The following is a 21,341-nucleotide window of genomic DNA, read 5'->3' as shown; positions in this document are numbered from 1 at the left end:
GTGTGGGTTCGAATCCTGGACGGGGTTCAACCAATAAAGCCAATAGAAGTGTTAACCCAAATATAGGCTTCAGTAAAGCTTTCAAAATGTTTTATGATATGAATGTGGACGGCATTTCCAAACTTGGCGCATCAGTGACAAAAAATGATGTCAAATGCAATTCCTTATTTTGATTTGCACCATATGTTCCCGTGTTTTTTTCAGGTGAACAATTGACGTGCCTGTGCATGTGTTTGTGACGGGTGCCATCGGTGGGGCAAAATTCGCTCACCTTTTCGCGAACACCTGGTATCATTACTATTTGATAGTGATTCATAAACACATGTTCATGATATAGTCGGAATTGTACAATCGACTCTGCTTTATGCAGATAATTCTATTGGATATGGAAAGGGTTTTTTCACTTTATTTACATATTCCCCATGTTTAAATTTGCATAATCAAAAAATAAGTTTAAAGATGAACGTGTCTCTTTGCAAGTTTTGTTTGGATTATGAAGTATCTGCCATTCGTTTGGCCAGTGATTAATAGTTTTCAAATTTGAAATATTATATAAAGAGCAATGGGCTACGGTTGGGAATGACAAGCCACATATCATGATACTGTATGCTGATCCCGCTAAGTGGTATCCTTTGTTGGTGATCTGGTTGTCTGTATACAGAGGTGGATTATGATACTGGGTTATCGCTTGTTGGTGCGCCAGGATTCGGAGCAGGTTAACGTCTGCGTGTTATCCTTTTTCGATAACGTCTGCGTGTTATCCTTTATCTTCACATCTGCATGTTGACCTCTATTATATACTCACCGCCAAAAGAAACGCGAACCTTGGAAACATATAGCGAAGTATATACGTAAAGAAGAGATGTTTCCAATGTGTACCAATTAATGACAAAATTAACAATCAGTCAAGTGTTACCCCAGGGTCTTTATTCTTATCATGATATGCTGCACGTGATTTCCAAACTTTACACGCTAACAACAGATGGTGCATCTCGAGTCATGGATCTATGACGTCACATGTGATGCGTTCATGAGCGTCGGTTCACACAACATACCAGTATGTTCGTTTATGCATCGAACCAATATAATATATTAACCAATCATGTATGATATTCACTTTTCTTTTGGCGGTGAGTATATATTGTCGATTATTTTAATGTATGTAGATTGAGCTCGAATATGAAATAGCATATTATCTTATATTGATAATTGTCTCGTTTGTTTTTTTATTTATTGTTTATTGTTTGCAGTCAGCAAAATCTAGTTATATGACAAAAAGTGTGAAAAATCCTGGACCAGTGATTGACGTCATGAGCATCGATCTATGCAATTGGGATACGATGACATGCATCGACCAAGTCACCGAGCCTGACAAAGTGTTCCCGTAAGTCGCCTCTTTCGTCAACCATGGGTTGCTTAAGACAACCCAGATCTTTCCTAGGGCGCAGGGGGTTGTCTTGTCTGTATTCTGAGTTCGATAATAAAACTACGTTTTATCCTTTGCTGTCAGCTGACTAGCCTTTATTCTGAGCTCAGTATTGTGGTTTGATAAAACCGCGTCACATGATCCACAAAATCTCATAAAATGTACGAACCGTGAAGATCCGGGGTAAAATAGTTCTTCACCAACCCATGCTGAGGCGACTAAGGGGATTGGGTGGTCAGGCTCGCTGACTTGGTTGATGCATGTCATCGATCCCAATTGCGTGGATCGATGTTCATGATATTAATCACTGAATAGTCTGGTCCAGACTGGATTATTTACAGACCGCCGTCATGTAGCTGGAATATTGCTGAGTGCGGCGTTAAACAACAACAAACAAAGAAACGATATCAATGAACATGTGCGTGTTGTAGACTTATAAGATACTAAATTAAACGTTAAAATGGCAAAAAACATGTTTTAATTTTTTTACTGGGAAGCGTTGTTTACCTTAGAGCAAACTCTTGGCCAACTCGAATTTCCTTGGAGACGAAAAGACTGTAACAAAAGATGACCATGTCTGCTTCTGTGATGATCGTGGCAAGGTTCAAATCCAGCACGTGACAGGAAGTCATTCATCATTTGACCCCGTCGTCTGGGTGTGATGACACGCAATCAGACACGTCATCGAGCCTGACTTCCTGATCCACTCAGTCGCTTGGTACGAACACCATATAGGTAGCTCGGGACCTAATACCTGATATAACGAACTAGACACCAGTTCGTAATATCCAAAGTTCGTTATTCCCATGTATAATAAACGTCAATTAACGTTGCATTGGGATTAGAATAGTGTTGTTCAAACCCATCGTTCAATTTAATTCTTTAGAACTAGAATGGTTTAAATTCTTATGGACCGTACAGTTCCATCACGATGTTTTGGATCATATTTGATTTAAAAAATATGACACAGAAGCCAACAATCCTTATTGTGTCAATTGACACACCGGCCTCGTCAACTGCGATCTGGGTCTGTAGGGTAGCCTAGTGGTGAAAGCATTACCGGTGTTCGATTCTCCACATGAGTACAATGTGTGAAGCCCATTTCTGGTGTCTCCCGCCATAATATTGATGGAATATTGCTAAAAGCGGCGTAAAACCATCTTCACTCACTCACTCAGCCGAGATCTATTCAGGGGAAATCCTGACAGAATATTCACAAACCCTTTCTGGTGTCCCCCGCCATAATACTGATTGAATATTGCTAAAAGCGGCGTAAAACCATATTCACTCACTCTCTCAGCCGAGATCTATCCAGGGGAGATCCTGACAGAATATTCACAAACCATGCGATACTGTTCGTTGTAAAATCGAATGATCTAAGCTTGACGTATAGCACCCACGCGGGCCTTAGTAACACGACGAAGCCCAAATTGGCAAGCATTAGTCACACGGGAATGAATAGCGTAAATAATCTGCGTCTGATCAGGGGCTTCGGGTGACGTTTGACGCGATTTTTCAAGCGTTATATATCTTAAACCGGTCAAGTAGGTAACTGATTTTAACGCCTGTCCATGCAATCGATCTTCATGGACAGTATATATATATATATATCGTGCTTCCCTCGACATGGTGATGAGACCTGTTACCCGAAAGGCTTTGTTACCTCTTCATACAAAACTCCTTGGTTGATTACAATGTTTCTTGAGGCCTTCCATTATTTTTAAAATCTTTGTCCCAGAAAAAAAGGAACATTTTTAATTTGTCCCCAGGTTTGACTTTGTGGGCTGGGTGTTTTGGTCAAAGTATAGATTGCGAGATTGTTTTAAATGCTCAATTTCTCCCTTTCACAGAAACACAACTGCGTATTTTGAATCAGTGATTGAAAAAACTTGGCAGAACGCCACTGGACGTCATTTTGAGAGAGGAAGTATCACAATGACAACACATGTCCTCATAACAACAGTTTTTCCTCTGCTCGGAATCGTACAATGGACTTCAGCAGAGATTCTCATGAATATGGATAGGGTTTTGTCGCTTTGATTTAATGTTTAAAATGCACAGTTTTGTTAAGCATTATTTCAAAAGTAGTTGTAGATGTATGATTTATAAATAATAGAGACATTTATGTTCAGCTTTTTGGGACTTGTAGGTCGCTATAGTTTATTGTGGAATACTCGTCTTCATATAGTTTACTGGAAACATATCATGGAGACAGTTTACACCCCGATATCTATCTATCCCTCTTTCTCTCCCCTATTTCCTCTCTGTCCTTTTCTCCCACTCCAACTCTCAACCCCTCTCTCTCTCTCCCTCACCTCTCCCTCACCCCAACTCTCCCCCTATTTCTTACTCTCCCCATCCCCCTCACCCCTCATTCGCTCAAACACTCTCTCTCTCACTCTCCCTCACCCCAACTCTCCCCCCTCTCTCTCACTCTCTCCATCCCTCTCACCCCTCATTCGCTCAAACACTCTCTCTCTCTCACTCTCCCACTCGATCTCCCTACCTCACTCTCTCATTCCCTCTCTCAACTTTCTCTCTCACCCATTCTCTCCCACTCTCATTTCCCCTCTCTCTCTCACCCACTCTCTCACTCCCCCTCTCTCTCACGTCTCTCTCACCCACTCTCTCCCGCTATCTTACTCCCTCTCTCTCTCTCTCCCACTTTCTCTCTCCCAACCTGTCTCTCGCGTGGTTGGTCAATATGTGCAATAATCCATACGTCAAAAAAACATTTCACCTCACCTCATCTCCCAAAATTGAAAGTTATCCGGAAGATTTCCGAGAAACAGAAATCTGACGTTTCATGGTGTATAGGTTTCTATAATGAAGATGGGCTTCCGCTTCACGACATGTGCCTGATCCACTTGCATTTGTATTGGGTCATAATTCAACATATCCGTATCGTTCGTGTCATTCCGTACACATATATACATTCCGAATGTCGTATACAGAAGGGAGACAATACAGTAAGTGTGTTCTGAATGAACGTAACGTCGAACACGGTTAAGTGTTTCAGCTTTGGGACCAATGTTCAATTGATTTTTTTCATCTTTGAAAATGCATTTTTACAACCGCCGTCACAAAAACATATCTAGTTTCATAAAAAATATGGACAGATTAACAATCGTTATATTTTCACACACAAATGAAGCAGTGATCACGTTTTATTTAACGGAATGAGATTTTCAGAAGCTTATTACTCAACTGCTCTTCTTTTCATTGATGATTCAAAGTGCTTTGGTGTTTAATTGTGCGACAGATGGACCAATTAGACCTAATCCTACCGATTTTTTTAAAGTCAAAATTTAATAAATTCAAAATTTCAAAGTTGTCGCAATAAACAAATCGTTGCAATGAGTCTGATTATTTATTATCACGATTAAATATGCACATCTTTGTGAAAGAGATAGTAAATTTGCGATGTGACATTCATTGACAAGTGATTTGTTGTGTACAATTTTATCAATATTGTCATGTGGCAGTGTAATTTATTGTTAAACAGTGTTGTTATTATATTACATTGTTTCTGTTGAGACTAATTAGGACAATGCAATGTGTTTCGACAATAATTAGTTGTCAGGAATGTAGTTACTGTACTATTTAGTTAACGCAGCGGTGTGGAAGTTACTGAATTTAGGAGCTTATGGGGTCAAATGTTATGTAGAATAATCTGGAATGTTCTGGTACAGCTAGACTCGTCCAACACTGTATAGAAGTTTCTGGGTGATATTTAGACTATATATATAAGTGGAAGCGTGCCTATCTTATCTCACATTTCATCTCACCTTACATCAAGACAACAGATGTGTCAAGATCACTTTTCACCCTAGATATCCAGCCTAGTCCTATTTATTAAGCTTGACCAGTGTTGCTGCAAGGTAATTATCATTGCCACTGCCACAGTATTTGTACTGACAGAGACTTTTGTACTGACACACTATTGCCTTCTGCCATTATAAATGCTGTGCAGAAATTTGTATTGATTTGTTAACCGAGTTCATTTTATATTACATTTGTTAATGGTTTACCATTTCTGTATTGTATGTTGGTTTCACAATGAATGTTTTGCGTACAGATTACTGGGTTATTCTTTTCAATTTGGAAATGGACAAGTAACAATATATATATATAGTCATATTGTCCAAAATCGTCACAAGTATTGATTGACATTTATTACTGAAGTAATATTCATATGACCACAGTTACCTTTTTATTTGAGTATACATTTATGTTTATTTTAAACACCGAAATTTGAATATTGATTTTTCACATGTGATTTTATAAGGTAAATGAAAACATTGATTTCCTTTGTCTGTTTTTTCCTCTGATTTCGAGTATTATTTTTTGTTATATATCTCTGGGGCTTTTGGCTAAAAACGCCACACTGATAGTAAAAGTGTTTTACGTTTTGTTGTCTAAAGATACTTACAACTATTGACAGTTTGAAAGCCTGATGACAAGAATTCTGCGGTTCCCAGCTTGACACCGATACGTTCTTATCTTAACAGACATACCCCTGGAGCTTGATCTATCAGGATACCTGTCATCAAGCCCCCGGCCCTTTCCGTAAATCTTTTGAAATAACTAAGTCACATGTCTTCTGAAAATAACAGTTTATATCAGTACGTCCATTAATGTTCACAGAAAAACATACATAACTCAACTATTGATAGGCAAAACATAACCTGTCATACATACATACATACATACATACATACATACATACATACATACATACATACGTACGTACCAACGTACCAACGTACATACATACATGCATACATACATACATACATACATACATACATACATACATACATACATACATACATACATACATACAACCATACATACATACATACATACATACATACATACATACATACATACATACATACATACATACATACAACCATACATACATACATACATACATACATACATACACAGACACAGCCACACACACAGACGCACACACATACATACACACACATACATACATACATACATACATACACACATACATACATACATACACACACACACATACATACATACATACATACATACATACATACATACATACATACATACATACATACATACATACATACATACATACATACATACACACATACATACATACATACATACATACATACATACATACATACATACATACATACTGTTCAAAGCAGCTCACTTTTGTTTTCAAATACTTGATCATAGAACTTTGGTATGCCAAAGGGACACACAACTTTGGACAGCAACTTGCGGTCCCTTAGGAAACTAGGCCACACGTGATCATACCACTATGTGGGCACCGTGTGAATACGGGGTAAATAATTGATGACCACTAATACGGGGTAAATAATTGATGACCACTAATACGGGGTAAATAATTGATGACCACTAATACGGGGTAAATAATTTTGATGACCACTAATACGGGGTAAATAATTGATGACCACTAATACGGGGTAAATAATTGATGACCACTAATACGGGGTAAATAATTGATGACCACTAATACGGGGTACATAATTGATGACCACTAATACGGGGTAAATAATGGATGACCACTAATACGGGGTAAATAATTGATGACCACTAATACGGGGTAAATAATTTTGATGACCACTAATACGGGGTAAATAATTGATGACCACTGATACGGGGTAAATAATTGATGACCACTAGATGAATAATTGACGAAATCTGAATGAATCTCTGCAATCGCGTTTAGAATGTGGAGAAAAAATGTATTTCACATCCATTAATATTCATAAAATAGGAAGGTATGGTCGCCTCAATAACTTCGTCTTTGTTGATGGTCAGAGTGTCAGATAATCAAAAACGTAAAGGTCGTTGGTGCATACACACTCAGACACAACCAAACAAAAACGAAAACATACAAATATCCCATAAACATTCTGGCAGCAAATAGACAAGGACAGACATACGATCTGTGGAAATATACCATCAATTGTAACCAATATGTTTTACTTCGTAATTGAATCATCATATGCTTCCAAAGGGGCGTCGAATGTAATATTGCTGAGAATAAAGACTAAATTGTATCATTATATTCATCATGTCAATAATGTCTATAATGTGAAGCTGTCTAAATGTCAGAAATGCAATTATTTCTAAACAGGCTCATTTTAGGACTTCATTGTCTTCGTTAAAAGAGCTGGATATGTTTTCGTTTACCAATATTCCATAAATATAATAAACACAATCATAATTCAAATTTAGCTAGTTTGGTTAAGGATTTACTATTTTCGGAGTTCGGAGATTGATTTATATTATCCACTTATTAGTTATACATCCAATTGATTAAATGAAAACGAATATGAAAACAATGTTTTGAATGATGGGTTGAAGCTTGTCGACAAATTACTTTGGCCACTCAACACACACATGAAAATACCAGTCCACACATCCATCCATCTACCCATCTGAACACCTCTGCAATCATTCAATAATCAGCCGAGCCAAAAAACGTGTACACCCATGTTTGATGGTGGCTAAAATGCTTATTAAATGTATTTGATGTGGTGTCATACATGTAGTTGGTACGTTTTTTAAATGCACGTTTTTTTAGTTTCGGCTACCGTTCTAAGCATAGTAACTTTCTCTTACCCAGCTGTGGACTACAATGAGTCTAGTATTTGTCCCCCCCCCCCCCCCGCGTCATTTCGTGCCTTTGGGGTTTATAACCCCCCCCCCCCCCCCTACACACACACACACACCCTACACACAGACACACACACATTACAATTGAATTACTGTTCTAACCGGCATCAAACTAATTCACTCACACGTCGAAGAGCAGATTCTGTGTCTAGATATGACGTGATGAATGGACGTCTTTCGGTCGTGATTATGAGCTTAAAGATTGATCGATCTGTCGAAGCATTGCAATATGTCCATTTGTTCGACGGTTATTCATTAATGGCTAGTTAAAGAATCAACACTGGATTTGCCGTTCCATTCGGTGATCAAGTGACAAAGGTCAAAATATATACTGTTAAACTCATCGTCGAGGAATAGTGGTTCGTGGGTAGTGTATGGACAGTACTTCGTGGAAAGGGTTTTGATAGTGGTTCTTGGTTACCGTATGGATAGTGGTTCTTGGTTACCGTATGGATAGTGGTTAGCAGTAAGTGTGTGGATAATGGTTCGTGTGATGAGTAGGAGCAGGGCTCTTGGCTAGTGTAAGGATATGCGAGGTGGGTGAAGTGAGGTGAGGTGAAATGGGGTTTAACGTCGCGTCCAAGATTATTGCACTTATATAGCGACGTGCATGTACGTGTGTGTGTTTGTGTGGCTGCTTGTACTAGTCCGGACTGATGCCGATTTATAGTGCTAGCTTACTGAGATACCATGCCACAGTTTAACATGAATACCCCACTCAGACACAGTATACTGACTCCGAGCCGACCAGTCCTTGTTTTAACCCCTTAATGCCGAGCGCCAGACAGGGTAACCACAAGTACCATCTTTTAACGTCTTTTGGTATGACGCGGCCATCGAACTCCGGACCTTCCGCTCTCCGGGCGGACGCCCTACCACTAGACCACGGGGGCGGTCTAGTGTAAGGATAGTACTTCGTGGGTGGTGTATGGGTTGTCGTTCGTAGTTGATGTATGGGTAGTGTACTGGTGAAACGAAATGGTGTTTAACGTCACGGTTAAGATTATTGCACCACAAAGCAATGTACATGCACTAGTGTGTCGCTGCTTTTAGGTGTCTGGACTTTGTGCCGGTTTTATAGTGCTTGCCTACTCAGATACCACGCCGAAGGTTAACATGTTTAACCCACTCAGACACAGTATACCACCTGTCATCCTTACATCCCCTTAAAATCGAGTGCCAGCCAGGGTTGCAGTGACAATGGCCTATAGCGTTTTAGTGCTGCAGTGATCTTTAAGTGTTTTAGTGACATAATGGTGTAAAGCGATTGAATGATAATGTGTCCATTTCAGTGTGGCTTAGTGTTTGAATCACACAGTGTGTTCTACCTGAACAATCAGTTTGCAGGCAGGGTAACAACAAGTACCATCCTTTAACGTATTTTGGTCTGACGCGGTCAGGGAATCGAACCACCGACTTTTCAGTCTCCGGGCATTAGTGCATTGGTGGTTCATGGGTAGTGGTTCGTCAATAGTGTCTTGATGTTGGCTCCTGAGTTGTATGGATAGTGCTTCGTGAGTGTATGGATACTGGGCTGTTTGTAGTCAATGGATAGTGGTTCATGCTCAGTGAGTGGTGTGTAGGTCCGGGGTAGTGGTTCTTAAACAGTGTATGGGAAGTGGTTCGCAGGTAGTTGTTCATGGTAAAAGGTTCATGGGAATGTGATGGTAGTCATTCGTGGGTAGTTTCTGGGTAGTCTAACAACAATTGAAACATGAAGACTGTGATAGTCTCTCTCCACTTTAATGTCAACACACAAGGAAGATTAAACAATTCTATAATCAGGAAATATCGGCAAAATGTGGTATCATGTCAACTGATCTACACCAAATATGGAGTCTATTATGAGAAAGATATCATTTTTAAATTATTAAACTAAATCTGAATTATATTGTTGTAATAGCACCCGATATGATAAAATATAGGCTTATAATACTTTCGAAGTTTGACTAAATAATTAAGCTTTGTACGTAATATTTACTCTGCAATATATCCTTTTGACGTCATGCTGACTGACGTCATATCTGGGCAACGTCATAAGTGGAATACAATAGTTTCTCGCCAAACCCTGCCTGGACATATAAGCACACAAGGGGTCAAGGACAATGCTTATTGTTTTTATTCTAAGTTTCGTATCCAACAAGGTTGCTTGTCCAGTCAGCACGCTTGAATCGTTCACCAAATTACCATTGGCAGTGGAGTTTTAAAGATGAATTGTTAATAACCTACTACTATGTGAGTATCATGAAGCAAAATTGTCTTATCGGAAAACATTTACAAAACAACAAAATCATCACAATCAAGAGCGAAACAATAGGCAACTACACACAGATATTAACATTTACTGACAATGTTTTTCGACAACACTAGCCAAACTGCCACTTTGAAATGGCCTACTCTACTCCCTTGGCCCAAACGTAAAGAATTATGTCATATTTTATCGTAATTCGGTTACCAAATTTTGATCACTATCCAACTCAGGTACAACTCAAAATCAGTTTTCTTGACAGTAGAATTGAAGGGGGTCCCAGTTCAATATGCAGAATGGAAGCTGAGGAGCCTTCAGAGGGATACTGCTGTACCCCAAATATTGCACGCTTGGAGTGGAAACACCCTTCACTTCACGGAAGTATGGACATACAGGTTCTCTCACTCATCCAATCGGTTCACAATTTAGCGTAGAGCTGCTCTTCGGGACATGTTCCTATTCAATACTGTTCGTTAACATCACACTGTTTTTTTCAAGTCGCAGGAACATCCGGCAATTCCAGCGCAACCTAGCGGCCTGCGTTCATCATTTCCTGTAATTGTTCCATAGTGACTCGAGGCCGCAGTATAGGAGGTTTCTCTCTTGCCCGGAGCTGATCCAGAGTGCTCGTTATGAAGTTAACATTGTCCAACCCCGCGATACCTGCAACAGAGAATCACAATGAGTGTCTTGTAGTGTTTGTTTGTTTGTTGTTTCACGCCACACTCAGCAATATTCCAGCTATATGACGGCGGTCTGTAAATAATCGAGCCTGGGCCAAACAATCCAGTCATTGTCATGAGCATCGATCCACGCCATTGGGATCGATGACATGCATCAACCAAGTCAGCGAGCCTGACCATCCGATCCTGTTAGTCACCTTTTACAAGCATAGTCGCCTTTTACAAGCTTGGGTTGTTGAAGACCTATTCTACCCCGGATCTTCACGGGTCGTTTAGTGTCGACGTGTCTTATAATAATATTGTTCCAGCGTCTGAATAATATCTAACAATGTTCTTGTGTAACAGTGTCTTATTGTGTTCTTGTGTCTTACAATCAGTTGCAGTCAGTGCTATGGTGCCTCATTTGCCTATATTTATGTTCGTGCTGCTTTATCCGGAAGTGTTTTAGTGCAGCAGTTGCCTGTTCTTTTTAGTGCTGCTGTGGTCTATAGTGTTTGAGACCTGCCGTGTTCTATTGTATTACAGTTATTCAGTGTTCTATAGCATTTCAGAGCTGATGTGGACCACATAGTTAAATACTGCTGTGGCCTAAAGAAGTTTAGTGCTGCTGTGACCTAAATTATTTCAGTGCTGCTGTGGCCTGTAGTGTTTTAGAGTTATTGTGGACAAAATATTTCAGTGCTGCTGTGGCCTGTGGCGTTTACTGCTGCTGTGGCCTGTTGTGTTTTAGTGCTGCTGTGGCCGGTAGTGGTTTAGTGCTGCAGCGGCCTGTAGCGTTTAATGCTGCTGTGGCCTGTTGTGTTTTAGTGCTGCTGTGGCCGGTAGTGGTTTAGTGCTGCAGCGGCCTGTAGCGTTTAATGCTGCTGTGGCCTGTTGTGTTTTAGTGCTGCTGTGGCCGGTAGTGGTTTAGTGCTGCAGTGGCCTGTAGCGTTTAATGCTGCTGTGGCCTGTAGTGTTTTAATGCTGTTTTGATCTATAGAGTAACAGTGACAATGTCCTATACCGTATGAGTGCTACTGTGGGCTTTAGTGTTTCAGTGACACAGTGGCTGGAGCGTTTTTAGTGATAATGTGACGTATAGATTGTGGCCATGTGTTGCAATCCCACACTGTGTTCTGGTTCAATCGGTTGCAACATAGATACGGAATACCTTCTTTTTATGTCGTAATAAGACAAAGCACCATCACCTGTTTTAACAGGTAATGACGCCTGCATTAGCAACAAATATTCCTTAATGTATAAATTAAGAGTGATCATTGGATCATTTTGATGTCATATCGACTGATCGTGACTAAATCTACAAACTATCTGCATATCATTCTATGATTATGGAAAGAGTTGTGTCCCTTATATTGTAACTCATATAGTCTCATTCGTGACCAACTCGTGTTATTCCGGGACAAGCCGAATAGCAGGTTGCGGAAAGGGGCGAGTGGTGACGAATGATACAGTCTATGCCTTTGCCGTTATAATTTTTAAAGAAACCTATGATTGTGGGTTCGAACCCACAATCATAGGTTTCTGGCGTGCCCAAGGGACGCAACTCTGCACAGCGAATTCCGGCGCCTTAGACGACTGGGCCACCCGTGCCCCCTCATATAACTGGAACAACCATTATGTCTGGCAATGTAGGGTTTTCTCCGCCAAGATTTTGTTCCAGAAAAAAACACCCCTTTCGTCTGTCAATTAGGTTTCATCTAACTTCGTTTATTCCAGTTTTTTTAACATAAAACAAAATAGAACACACACATCTAGTGACACGTGTTGGTGATCTGTCTGAGACTGTCACGTATTTTACTGTAATACTACGGGGTTTGGGTATATGAACTAACTCAATTAGATCACTAGTCGCATTAGTTCCCCACTTCTCCGTGCAGTGGCGTATACGGTTCAGTCTTGCTAGATGTCGCCACACTATTCCAACACAAAGCCGAGCCGAGAGCTTTAACATGAGAAAGTGTCAACGGTCACTGTTATAAGCATTAGACTTTTATGGATAACACCTTTTAGTGAATTCAACAATGTTTCACGGCTACTTCTTGTCCCTTCATCAGGTGAATGGTGATTGCGAGTTCAATCAAACAGATGTGCCAACAACTGGTTTTCATAACCGTCAAAAAACATCTTGTTGTCATTTACCAGTAAACAACAATTATGTGCAAAGCATCAGCTGATGGCTGTATTTCATTGGTTGAGTCTTCAAAGCTATAAAAGTCGCATTCTCCCAACATGCACATAGCTTTACTTTGGCCAATCAATAATTTAAGCCAGGTTAACTTCTTGCAAGGGACATATGTTTAGAGCGAATAGATTTCATTTGAAAAGATTGGAAATGGTGTTTATTTGGCACTATGTTAAATTGTTATGTCTTCAAACTACGCTTTGTTCAACGTATTACGTTTTGGAATTGTAGATTCTTTCGGATAAAAGACTTGAGAAGGTTTTTATCGAATAGGTATAACGAACCCTTTATTAATTTGGACCCATGAAGATCCGGGGTAGAATAGGTCTTCAGCGACCCATGCTTGTCGTAAAAGGTGACTATGCCTGTCGTAAGAGGCGACTAACGGGATCGGGTGGTCAGGCTCGCTGACTTGGTTGATGCATGTCATCGATCCCAATCGCGTGAATCAATGCACGTGATATCAATCACTGGATTGTCTGGTCGAGACTCGATTGTTTACAGACCGACGTCATATAGCTGCAATATTGCTGAGTGCGGCGTTAAACAAACAAACAAACAAACAAACTTTTATTTATTTATTTGACTATGCCCATGTTGTACCACGAGGACGCAGCTATTATACCAAGAGACTATAAACGGCGTAATGTACTCACACACAACTACTTCTTGGAAAATGTCCACTCACAAATTCATTCACTTTGTGGTCTTCCTACGTCGGACAAGATGCTTCAGTCTGAAAGTCTAAAGATTATGTCCAATGTTGGGGTGTATGGGTACCCAAGTTGTCTGAGGCACCGCAAGTCTGTACAGAGTTGCGTGCCTTTGACGTGCCATGAACCTTTTGTTGTGGGTTCCAAGTCCTGGACGCCGTAATTATGTTTCTAGGTTTGTCGGCACCATACCCGTGTCGTAGACGCAATATAACACCATGTCTACTCATAGAAATAACATCATCTGAATCATATTCAGAACAAATACATTGTCGCTGTGCAGAATTGCGTCCCTTGGGCACGCCAGGAACCTATGATTGCTGGTTCGAATCCCGGTTCGCCCCGATTTTGTTTCTAAGTTTGTCAGCACCATACCCGTGCTCGTGGGTTTCACCAGCGTGGTAAACGTCTGAGACCTGCATCACTTCGGGCTTTCCTCCCACATCAAGCTGACGCGCCGTGATACATCTGACGACTGTTAAACACAGTTAAACGAAGTAAACACAACTCGCTCAATCACTCACTCACTCACTCCAGCATTAGTAACCTCAATGTGTCGTGTTCTGGGACAAACCGTTGCACTTGCTGACCTTGACCCTCGTCTAGTGTACATGCATATGCCGAAAATATTGGCTTGAGAGATACTGTTCTGATGTATTCTGGTGCTATTACAGAGGGCTTTTGGGTAGCCTAGTGGTTAAAGTGTTCGCTCGCCACGCCGAAGGCCCGGGTTCAATTCCCCACATGGGTACAATGTCTGAAGCCCATTTCAGGTGTCCCCCGCGCTGATGTTCCTGGAATATTGCTAAAAGCGGCGTAAAACCATACTCACTCACTCACTGTTTCTATTACATGCATAAGAACCCAACGAAAACCAAATTACCAACGTTACAAAATTAGGTATATGATTTTTGAGGATAATGTAGACTAGTTGTTCTCATGCATAGGCGTTTTATGTTTTACTGTTTTACGTTTACAATTGTTCCGATTACGTGTTTACAAATATTCTGTTTTTTTCTTTGTGTTTTCTATCTGCTCATAATTTTTAAATCTTTAGTGTTTGTTTGTTGTTTAACGCCCCAAGCAGCAGTATTCAAGCTATATGACAGCAGTCTGTAAATATTCGAATCTGGGCAAGACAATCCAGTGATTGACATCATGAGCAAAGATCTACGCAAATGGAATACGATGACATGCATCAACCAAGTCAGCGAGCCTGACTACCAGATCCCGTTAGTCGCCTCTTACAACAAGCATAGTCGCCTTTTATGGCAAACATGGGTTGCTGAAGACCTATTCCTCCCCAGATCTTCACGGGTCTCATTAATGTCTAAAATACCACCAAAATACCACCGATACCTACCTAGTAACTTTAACGTATGTCGATAGTATATCAGTAAAGTTGGTGATTGCTCATATAGATGGACAGTGTGGATCGTTTATCCCAAAATAAGTCACTGGATTGTGTAGTCCAGACAAGCACGGGTTGCCGAAGACCAATTCTAGATAATTTTAGATCTATATGCGATGGATAACTGCGATGCCAAACAAGTATCACTGTTGGTTGGTTGGTTGGTCGTTTAACGCCGCACTCAGCAATATTTCAGCTATATGACGGCGGTCTGTAAATAATCGAGTCTGGACCAGACAATCCAGTGATTGATATCATAATCATCGATCCACACAATTGGGATCGATGACATGCTTCAACCAAGTCAGCGAGCCTGACTACGAGATCCCGTTAGTCGCCTTTTACGAGAAGCATAGTCGCCTTTTAGGGCAAGTATGGGTTGCTGAAGACCTATTCTACCCCGGATCTTCATGGGTCGTATGTATCACGGAATAGAGGACACCAAAGACATGCGCTGCAGACGTCGAGCATATTGTCTTGAGAGAAATAATTAAGTTCTGTTCTACAAGTAAATCAACCGAACCAGAATCAGGTATATCATGTTTAGAAATATAATTCACGTTCTAACACTTTGGCCTTTAATATTGAACACACTCTTGTATCTTATAATGGGTCATATTCCGGTTAAGTTACAAAGCTACGAATGCAATATACATTGAAATAAACCACAGAGAACAAGTCATTTATACACCGATACGGCAGACGGCAGATGGCAGATAGCTTGTCGGTTAATCTGTCGTGTAGGCAAAGCAAAGACCTTCTGCTGTACAGTATACGCTCAGCATACACTAGAAACACCAAGGAGCTTTACGAATCTGAGATTTCTTTTCCATCTTGTATTCCCAGGATTAATTCAACAGAATAGGAAGACAACTTGTTTCTAAGCTGTTGGTGTGATCATATTCGATTGTCATTGAAATAAGACAGGAACCTTTAGGTAAAACATTTTCAAAGCCAGTTTTAGAATTTGTGATTCTGTTTTTTGCTGAAAGAATCGTTTTTAAATGTTAGATTTATCCTTCCAAAACAACAAGTACATTCTATTTATTGATCAGTATCTCTGGAAGACAATCGAGGCACGCTGAATGTATTATTGTGAACGGCTTTCTTGTCGTGGTTTTGGGGCGGTGGGGTAGCCCAGTGGTTAAAGCGTTCGATCTTCACGCCGAAATGATGGATCCGATTCGTGGATATTGTGTGACACTCATTTCTGATGTCCCCCGCGGTGACTTTGATGGAATGTCCTACAAGCGGCGTAAAACCTCTCTCACGCACTCTTCAATAATTTCAAGGACACCATTGTTAGACGGTGAATCGCTTGGCTTTTGTAGAAGAATTAACACCAAAAGTACAAAAAGGATATGCCGTTGTTAAAAATAGAATTGTTTTTACCTAAGGACAATAAGGCTACAATTGTACTTTACTGGGGATTTAGAGAGCCTTGAAATATCGACTTCCATCTGCGAACAACCTGATGTTCCAAAGCGTTGTTGATCAGAAAACGAGCTGATGGGTTGCATAGTGGTTGAAACGGGTCTTGATTCGCGCACCAAAATGTGAGATTTATTTCTTTGTTGTCTAACGCCGCACTAAGCAATAAAAAATCGTGTCCCGCCGAACAAAGCAGAAATTGATATTTTCAGCAACGATCCACACTGCCGGATTGCTTGTCAAGTCACCGAGCCTGACCCTAAAGTCGCCTCTTTTAGGCAAGCAAATGTTGCTGGGGACCAATTCTAAACCGGAAACCAAATATTTGTTGCCTCTTCCATGATACAAAATACTATCCTACATGCAGATTATATATATCTTGTTGCAAATATTAAGTCTAAAGTGGAGCCAGAGGTTTCTGTCCAGTGACATTTGGCACCGTTAACATAGAACATCGCAGGCTGTTCACTTTGAAAAATGACATCATTCATGTTCAACATGATCTGCACGTGCAGGCAGGTGTCGTCACGCTATTTGCGCGCCCCTGGGCCGGCGCCTAAACAAGTTCGCACGTGCGACACACATTTCTCGTCATAAGTATGAACAATGAATGGTTCAGGTTGTAAATTTTTTCAATTAATTATTTTAGCTGTGTTTGTTTATTTAACACCACACTAAGCAATATTTCATCTATATAACGGTCTGTAAATAATCGAGCTTGGAACAGTCAATCCAGTATTGACATCATGAGCATTGACCTACGTAATTGGGATACGATTCCTCAAACAAGTCAGCGGGCCTGACCATCCGATCCTGTAAGTCGCCTCTTACGGCAAGCATAGTCGCCTTTTACAGCTAGCATGGGTCTCTGAAGGCCAATTCAGATGTGATTGGGTCATATCGGTTCATGATAATTTAAAAAGCAGAGAAACACATATCGTCCTCCACATTTCCCATTAAAATGTTCCGCAATGTTCCTAAAACATTATGAGGATGATGAGGTTGAATGTTTGAGACAATATTTATTCAGTACCATATTTCAGCCAGGGAGACTACAGAACGCTCTAGAATAACAGGTTACTCTATGCCAGTGCCAGTAATCAGTAGATTCCAGTATGGACACCATCTTACAGAATGCTCTGGGATAGTCCACAGAATGTCCTATTTAACAGGTTAATCTATGCCAGTGCCAGTAATCAGTAGAAGATTCCAGTATGGACCCTATCTTACAGAATGCTCTGGGATTCACTACAGGACCTGTAACGATCCGGTAAAGAATAGGTCTTCAGTAACCCATACTTGCCGTAAAAGGCGACTATGCTTGTAAGAGGCGACTATAGTCTGGAAGGTAATTTAAGGTACCGACGTTTACTACAATATGTGAAAAACACGCACGTTGAGACGCCCAACGCTAACACCGTATTCGTGCGTGCGTGATTCCCGTGCACCCTTTCGAGTTGAGTTGATTGATTCAACTGTGTCATATGGCCCTGTGACGAAGAGGTAGCATTATGCAAATGGATGTTTCAATGAATGCTCGTTCCATCCGTGACGAACAGGTCTGGTTGTTGACGAAATATAGTGATAGCTAAATAGACAGATTTTTTTATTCATGCACCGATTGTCTTTAAATGTAATATCCAGTTATGTTTGATTGTTTAATAATCTCATACCAACTTTGACTGGAGTAGGTCCGATAGTTTTTCAGATATTGTAGTAAACGTCGGTACCTTGAATTAACTTCCAGACTATAACAGGATCGGGTGGTCAGGCTTGCTGACTTGGTTTGATGCATGCCATCGATCCCAATTGCGTACACGTACCGGAAAGAAAGCTTGTCTTCGAAAAGAAGGCCCCGTGGAGATGATGTCACTGAACGTTTCGAAAATTGGTTACACGAGCTTTTGCTGACTTGGTTTGATGCATGCCATCGATCCCAATTGGGTACACGTACCGGAAAGAAAGCTTGTCTTCGAAAAGAAGGCCCTGTGGAGATGATGTCAATGAACGTTTCGAAAATCGGTTACACAAACTTTGTTTGACGAGCAGGTGCGCATGGCTCAACCGTAGGACAAGAAGACAAGATTGACAAGGACATCCAGGGAGGATTAAGTTTGAGTGTCGAATGTCATATTCATTGTATCTACAGCCTGTTTTCCTCACACTCACTCTTGTCAAGCACACTCAACCACGACAGCTACCAGTGTATCTGTACGTCAAGTGTGTATGTCTGTGGCGAGATGGTGTTGTTGAGAAGGACTACCCTCACCTCGTACATAAGTGTTACCAGAGTACCCAAAGTTCACACCAGTGTGCTTCAAATGCTACAGATGGATGTGAGTGAGTGAGTTTGCTTTAACGCCGCTTTTAACAATATTCCAGTTATATCGAGGCGTGTCAGCTTAATTTGGGAGGAAAGCCCCAAATGATGCAGGTCTCAGACGTTTACCACCCACGAGCACGGGTATGGTGCTGACAAACCTAGAAACGTAATCGGGGCGAACCGGTATTCGAACCCACAATCATAGGTTTCTGGCGTGCCCAAGGGACGCAACTCTGCACAGCGAATCGCGGCGCCTTAGACGACTGGGCCACCCTTGCCCCCTACAGATGGATGAATAACGGGATCTAACTAATGAAATCAAAGGCAAATCTGTTTATAGCAACTGACGGGGTATTGGGGACTGGGTGTGGTTTTACCCGCTTTTGTAACATCACGGAATAACAGCGACCCAGAGAAAGAATTATCATCGCAACTGTACCCATATTGGAAAGAGAAACTTGGTTTTCGTAATGTGAGGTGAATGGTTGATCACGAGGACATTCCGTCGCCTTGACAATCGAAACTCTCCACTGAAGGAGGTAGAAGCGACACCAAAACCTGTCAAACGAGGTGAAATCTGACATCCATTCCTAGATTCTCTCCATTATTTAACTGCAAGTACCAGTATTACGAAAATCTGAAAAATCTGAACAATTTTGACATGGAACTTTTCTCAACATATCTATCGAAATTTGCCAAATATTATTTTAATATTATACCTAATATAAAAGTGATTATTTCCAAATATCGGCTAAAAGTCCCATGTACGTTTCTACCTATGTCATAAGTATGTGTTTATTAGTCACTATAAAACAGCGATGATGCAAGGTGTTCTCGAAAAGGCGAGCATATCCTGCCCACCAGGTGGCACCCGTTACAAACACATGCTAAGGCAAGTCAATTGTTCACATTTGGTACAAGATAAATAGGAAAGAATTGCCTCAGACATCAGTTTGGTCAGTGATGGGTCAACTTTGGAAATGTCCTTCACGTGTCTACCACAAAAAAAACTTTTAAAACTTTACTAAGGCCTCGAATATTGTAACCCTGATTAAACAACGTTTGAGTTGGAGCACACCACATCCCGGGGATCAATGCAGAATTTCTGCCAAAAGTATACGACACGTATAGGCCACATATATACTATAGGCCAAATGTATAATAGCCTCATGTATATTATATTGGGAACATATCTTCTAAATTTCTCAACCACAGCTGTCACTTTAAATAACCTGAGATAAATTTTAGGTTGGTATTGTAACTTTAAACTGTTACAGTAATGCATATGGACTGTTTAAGTCATGTTATGTCTGTGCGCTGAAGACTACAACCACATTCCACAACTTGGATTTCCAATATTGAAAAACGTCTTGTGTTAACACATACGTACTATTGATTTCAAACTTTAACTTTTAAAAAAAAATGTAACAGTTCAAGTGTTTCATGTTGTCAGATCATTCTTCATTTTTTAAGGAAGGTCCATGACAGAAAACTTGTCAACACATATGACGACATAGTTAATTGAAGGAAAGATAACCCTTACCTTAAATCCGGAAGGTGTAGATATTTATGGATCTAATATCCGGATAAAACCAAAAAAGTATTTGACACAATGCAAACAATCGTTCACGTGTTTTAAATGAGCTACACGATGATAATAAAAATAATAAATTAACGTCAATAAGCTAGTCTACAGGCCAGGGCCCAGTTCCACAAAGCGATCGTAGCATTAAGACGATCGTAACTCCCATACTTTAACATAGACTTAAGATAGTCGTGGCCCAGGTGTTTCCTCGAGAACTAGAGCATCCAGGTGATGCAATTGCCAGCGTCTGCATCAACGGGCATGATTCTTGCCACGTTGCATATGTATGGTATTGCATATGATATCAACCAAGACCCCGTTGATCCGGAAACCCGTCTTACCGACCAATCCTTGTCGGATCGCAATATAAAGGGAACGAACGCTGCACCAATGATTTGTTACTCTGGAAGTATGATAATCCAAATATGATCTTACCAAGTGCGTACCTCTTTTGAACTGTGTGACACTAGTCAGGGCCTTCTTAAATGTATCCTTTATTTGGCTTTGAAAACATTTATGTAAGGTAATTAAACTAAGAGCTGTATATATGGTAGATACTCACCAAATCGTTTTCTTCTTAGCGCTGAACTCGGCGATAATAAGGCTGCAAAAAACAACATCATCGTCAACAGATTAT

The 21,341-nt window shown here is 40.5% G+C and overlaps 1 protein-coding gene across 1 annotated transcript in view; it reads right to left on the bottom strand.

Moving 5' to 3' along the window:
• Positions 1 to 10,229: 10,229 nt before the first annotated feature.
• LOC139462062 (uncharacterized) overlaps positions 10,230 to 21,341 on the bottom strand; it is a 47,273-nt gene continuing 36,161 nt past the window's right edge. The window contains exons 3-4 of the mRNA XM_071243565.1: positions 21,267 to 21,308; positions 10,230 to 11,039 (exon numbers count right to left, since the gene is read on the bottom strand). Coding sequence (XP_071099666.1) covers positions 10,906 to 11,039; positions 21,267 to 21,308 — 176 coding nt within the window. The 3' untranslated portion in view covers positions 10,230 to 10,905. The remainder of the gene's footprint in view (positions 11,040 to 21,266; positions 21,309 to 21,341) is intronic.

Source organism: Haliotis cracherodii, unplaced genomic scaffold (assembly GCF_022045235.1).
Source record: "Haliotis cracherodii isolate W230 unplaced genomic scaffold, xgHalCrac1.p SCAF_15, whole genome shotgun sequence".
Lineage (NCBI taxonomy): Eukaryota > Metazoa > Mollusca > Gastropoda > Lepetellida > Haliotidae > Haliotis > Haliotis cracherodii.
This window is presented reverse-complemented; position numbering and strand designations above follow the sequence as displayed.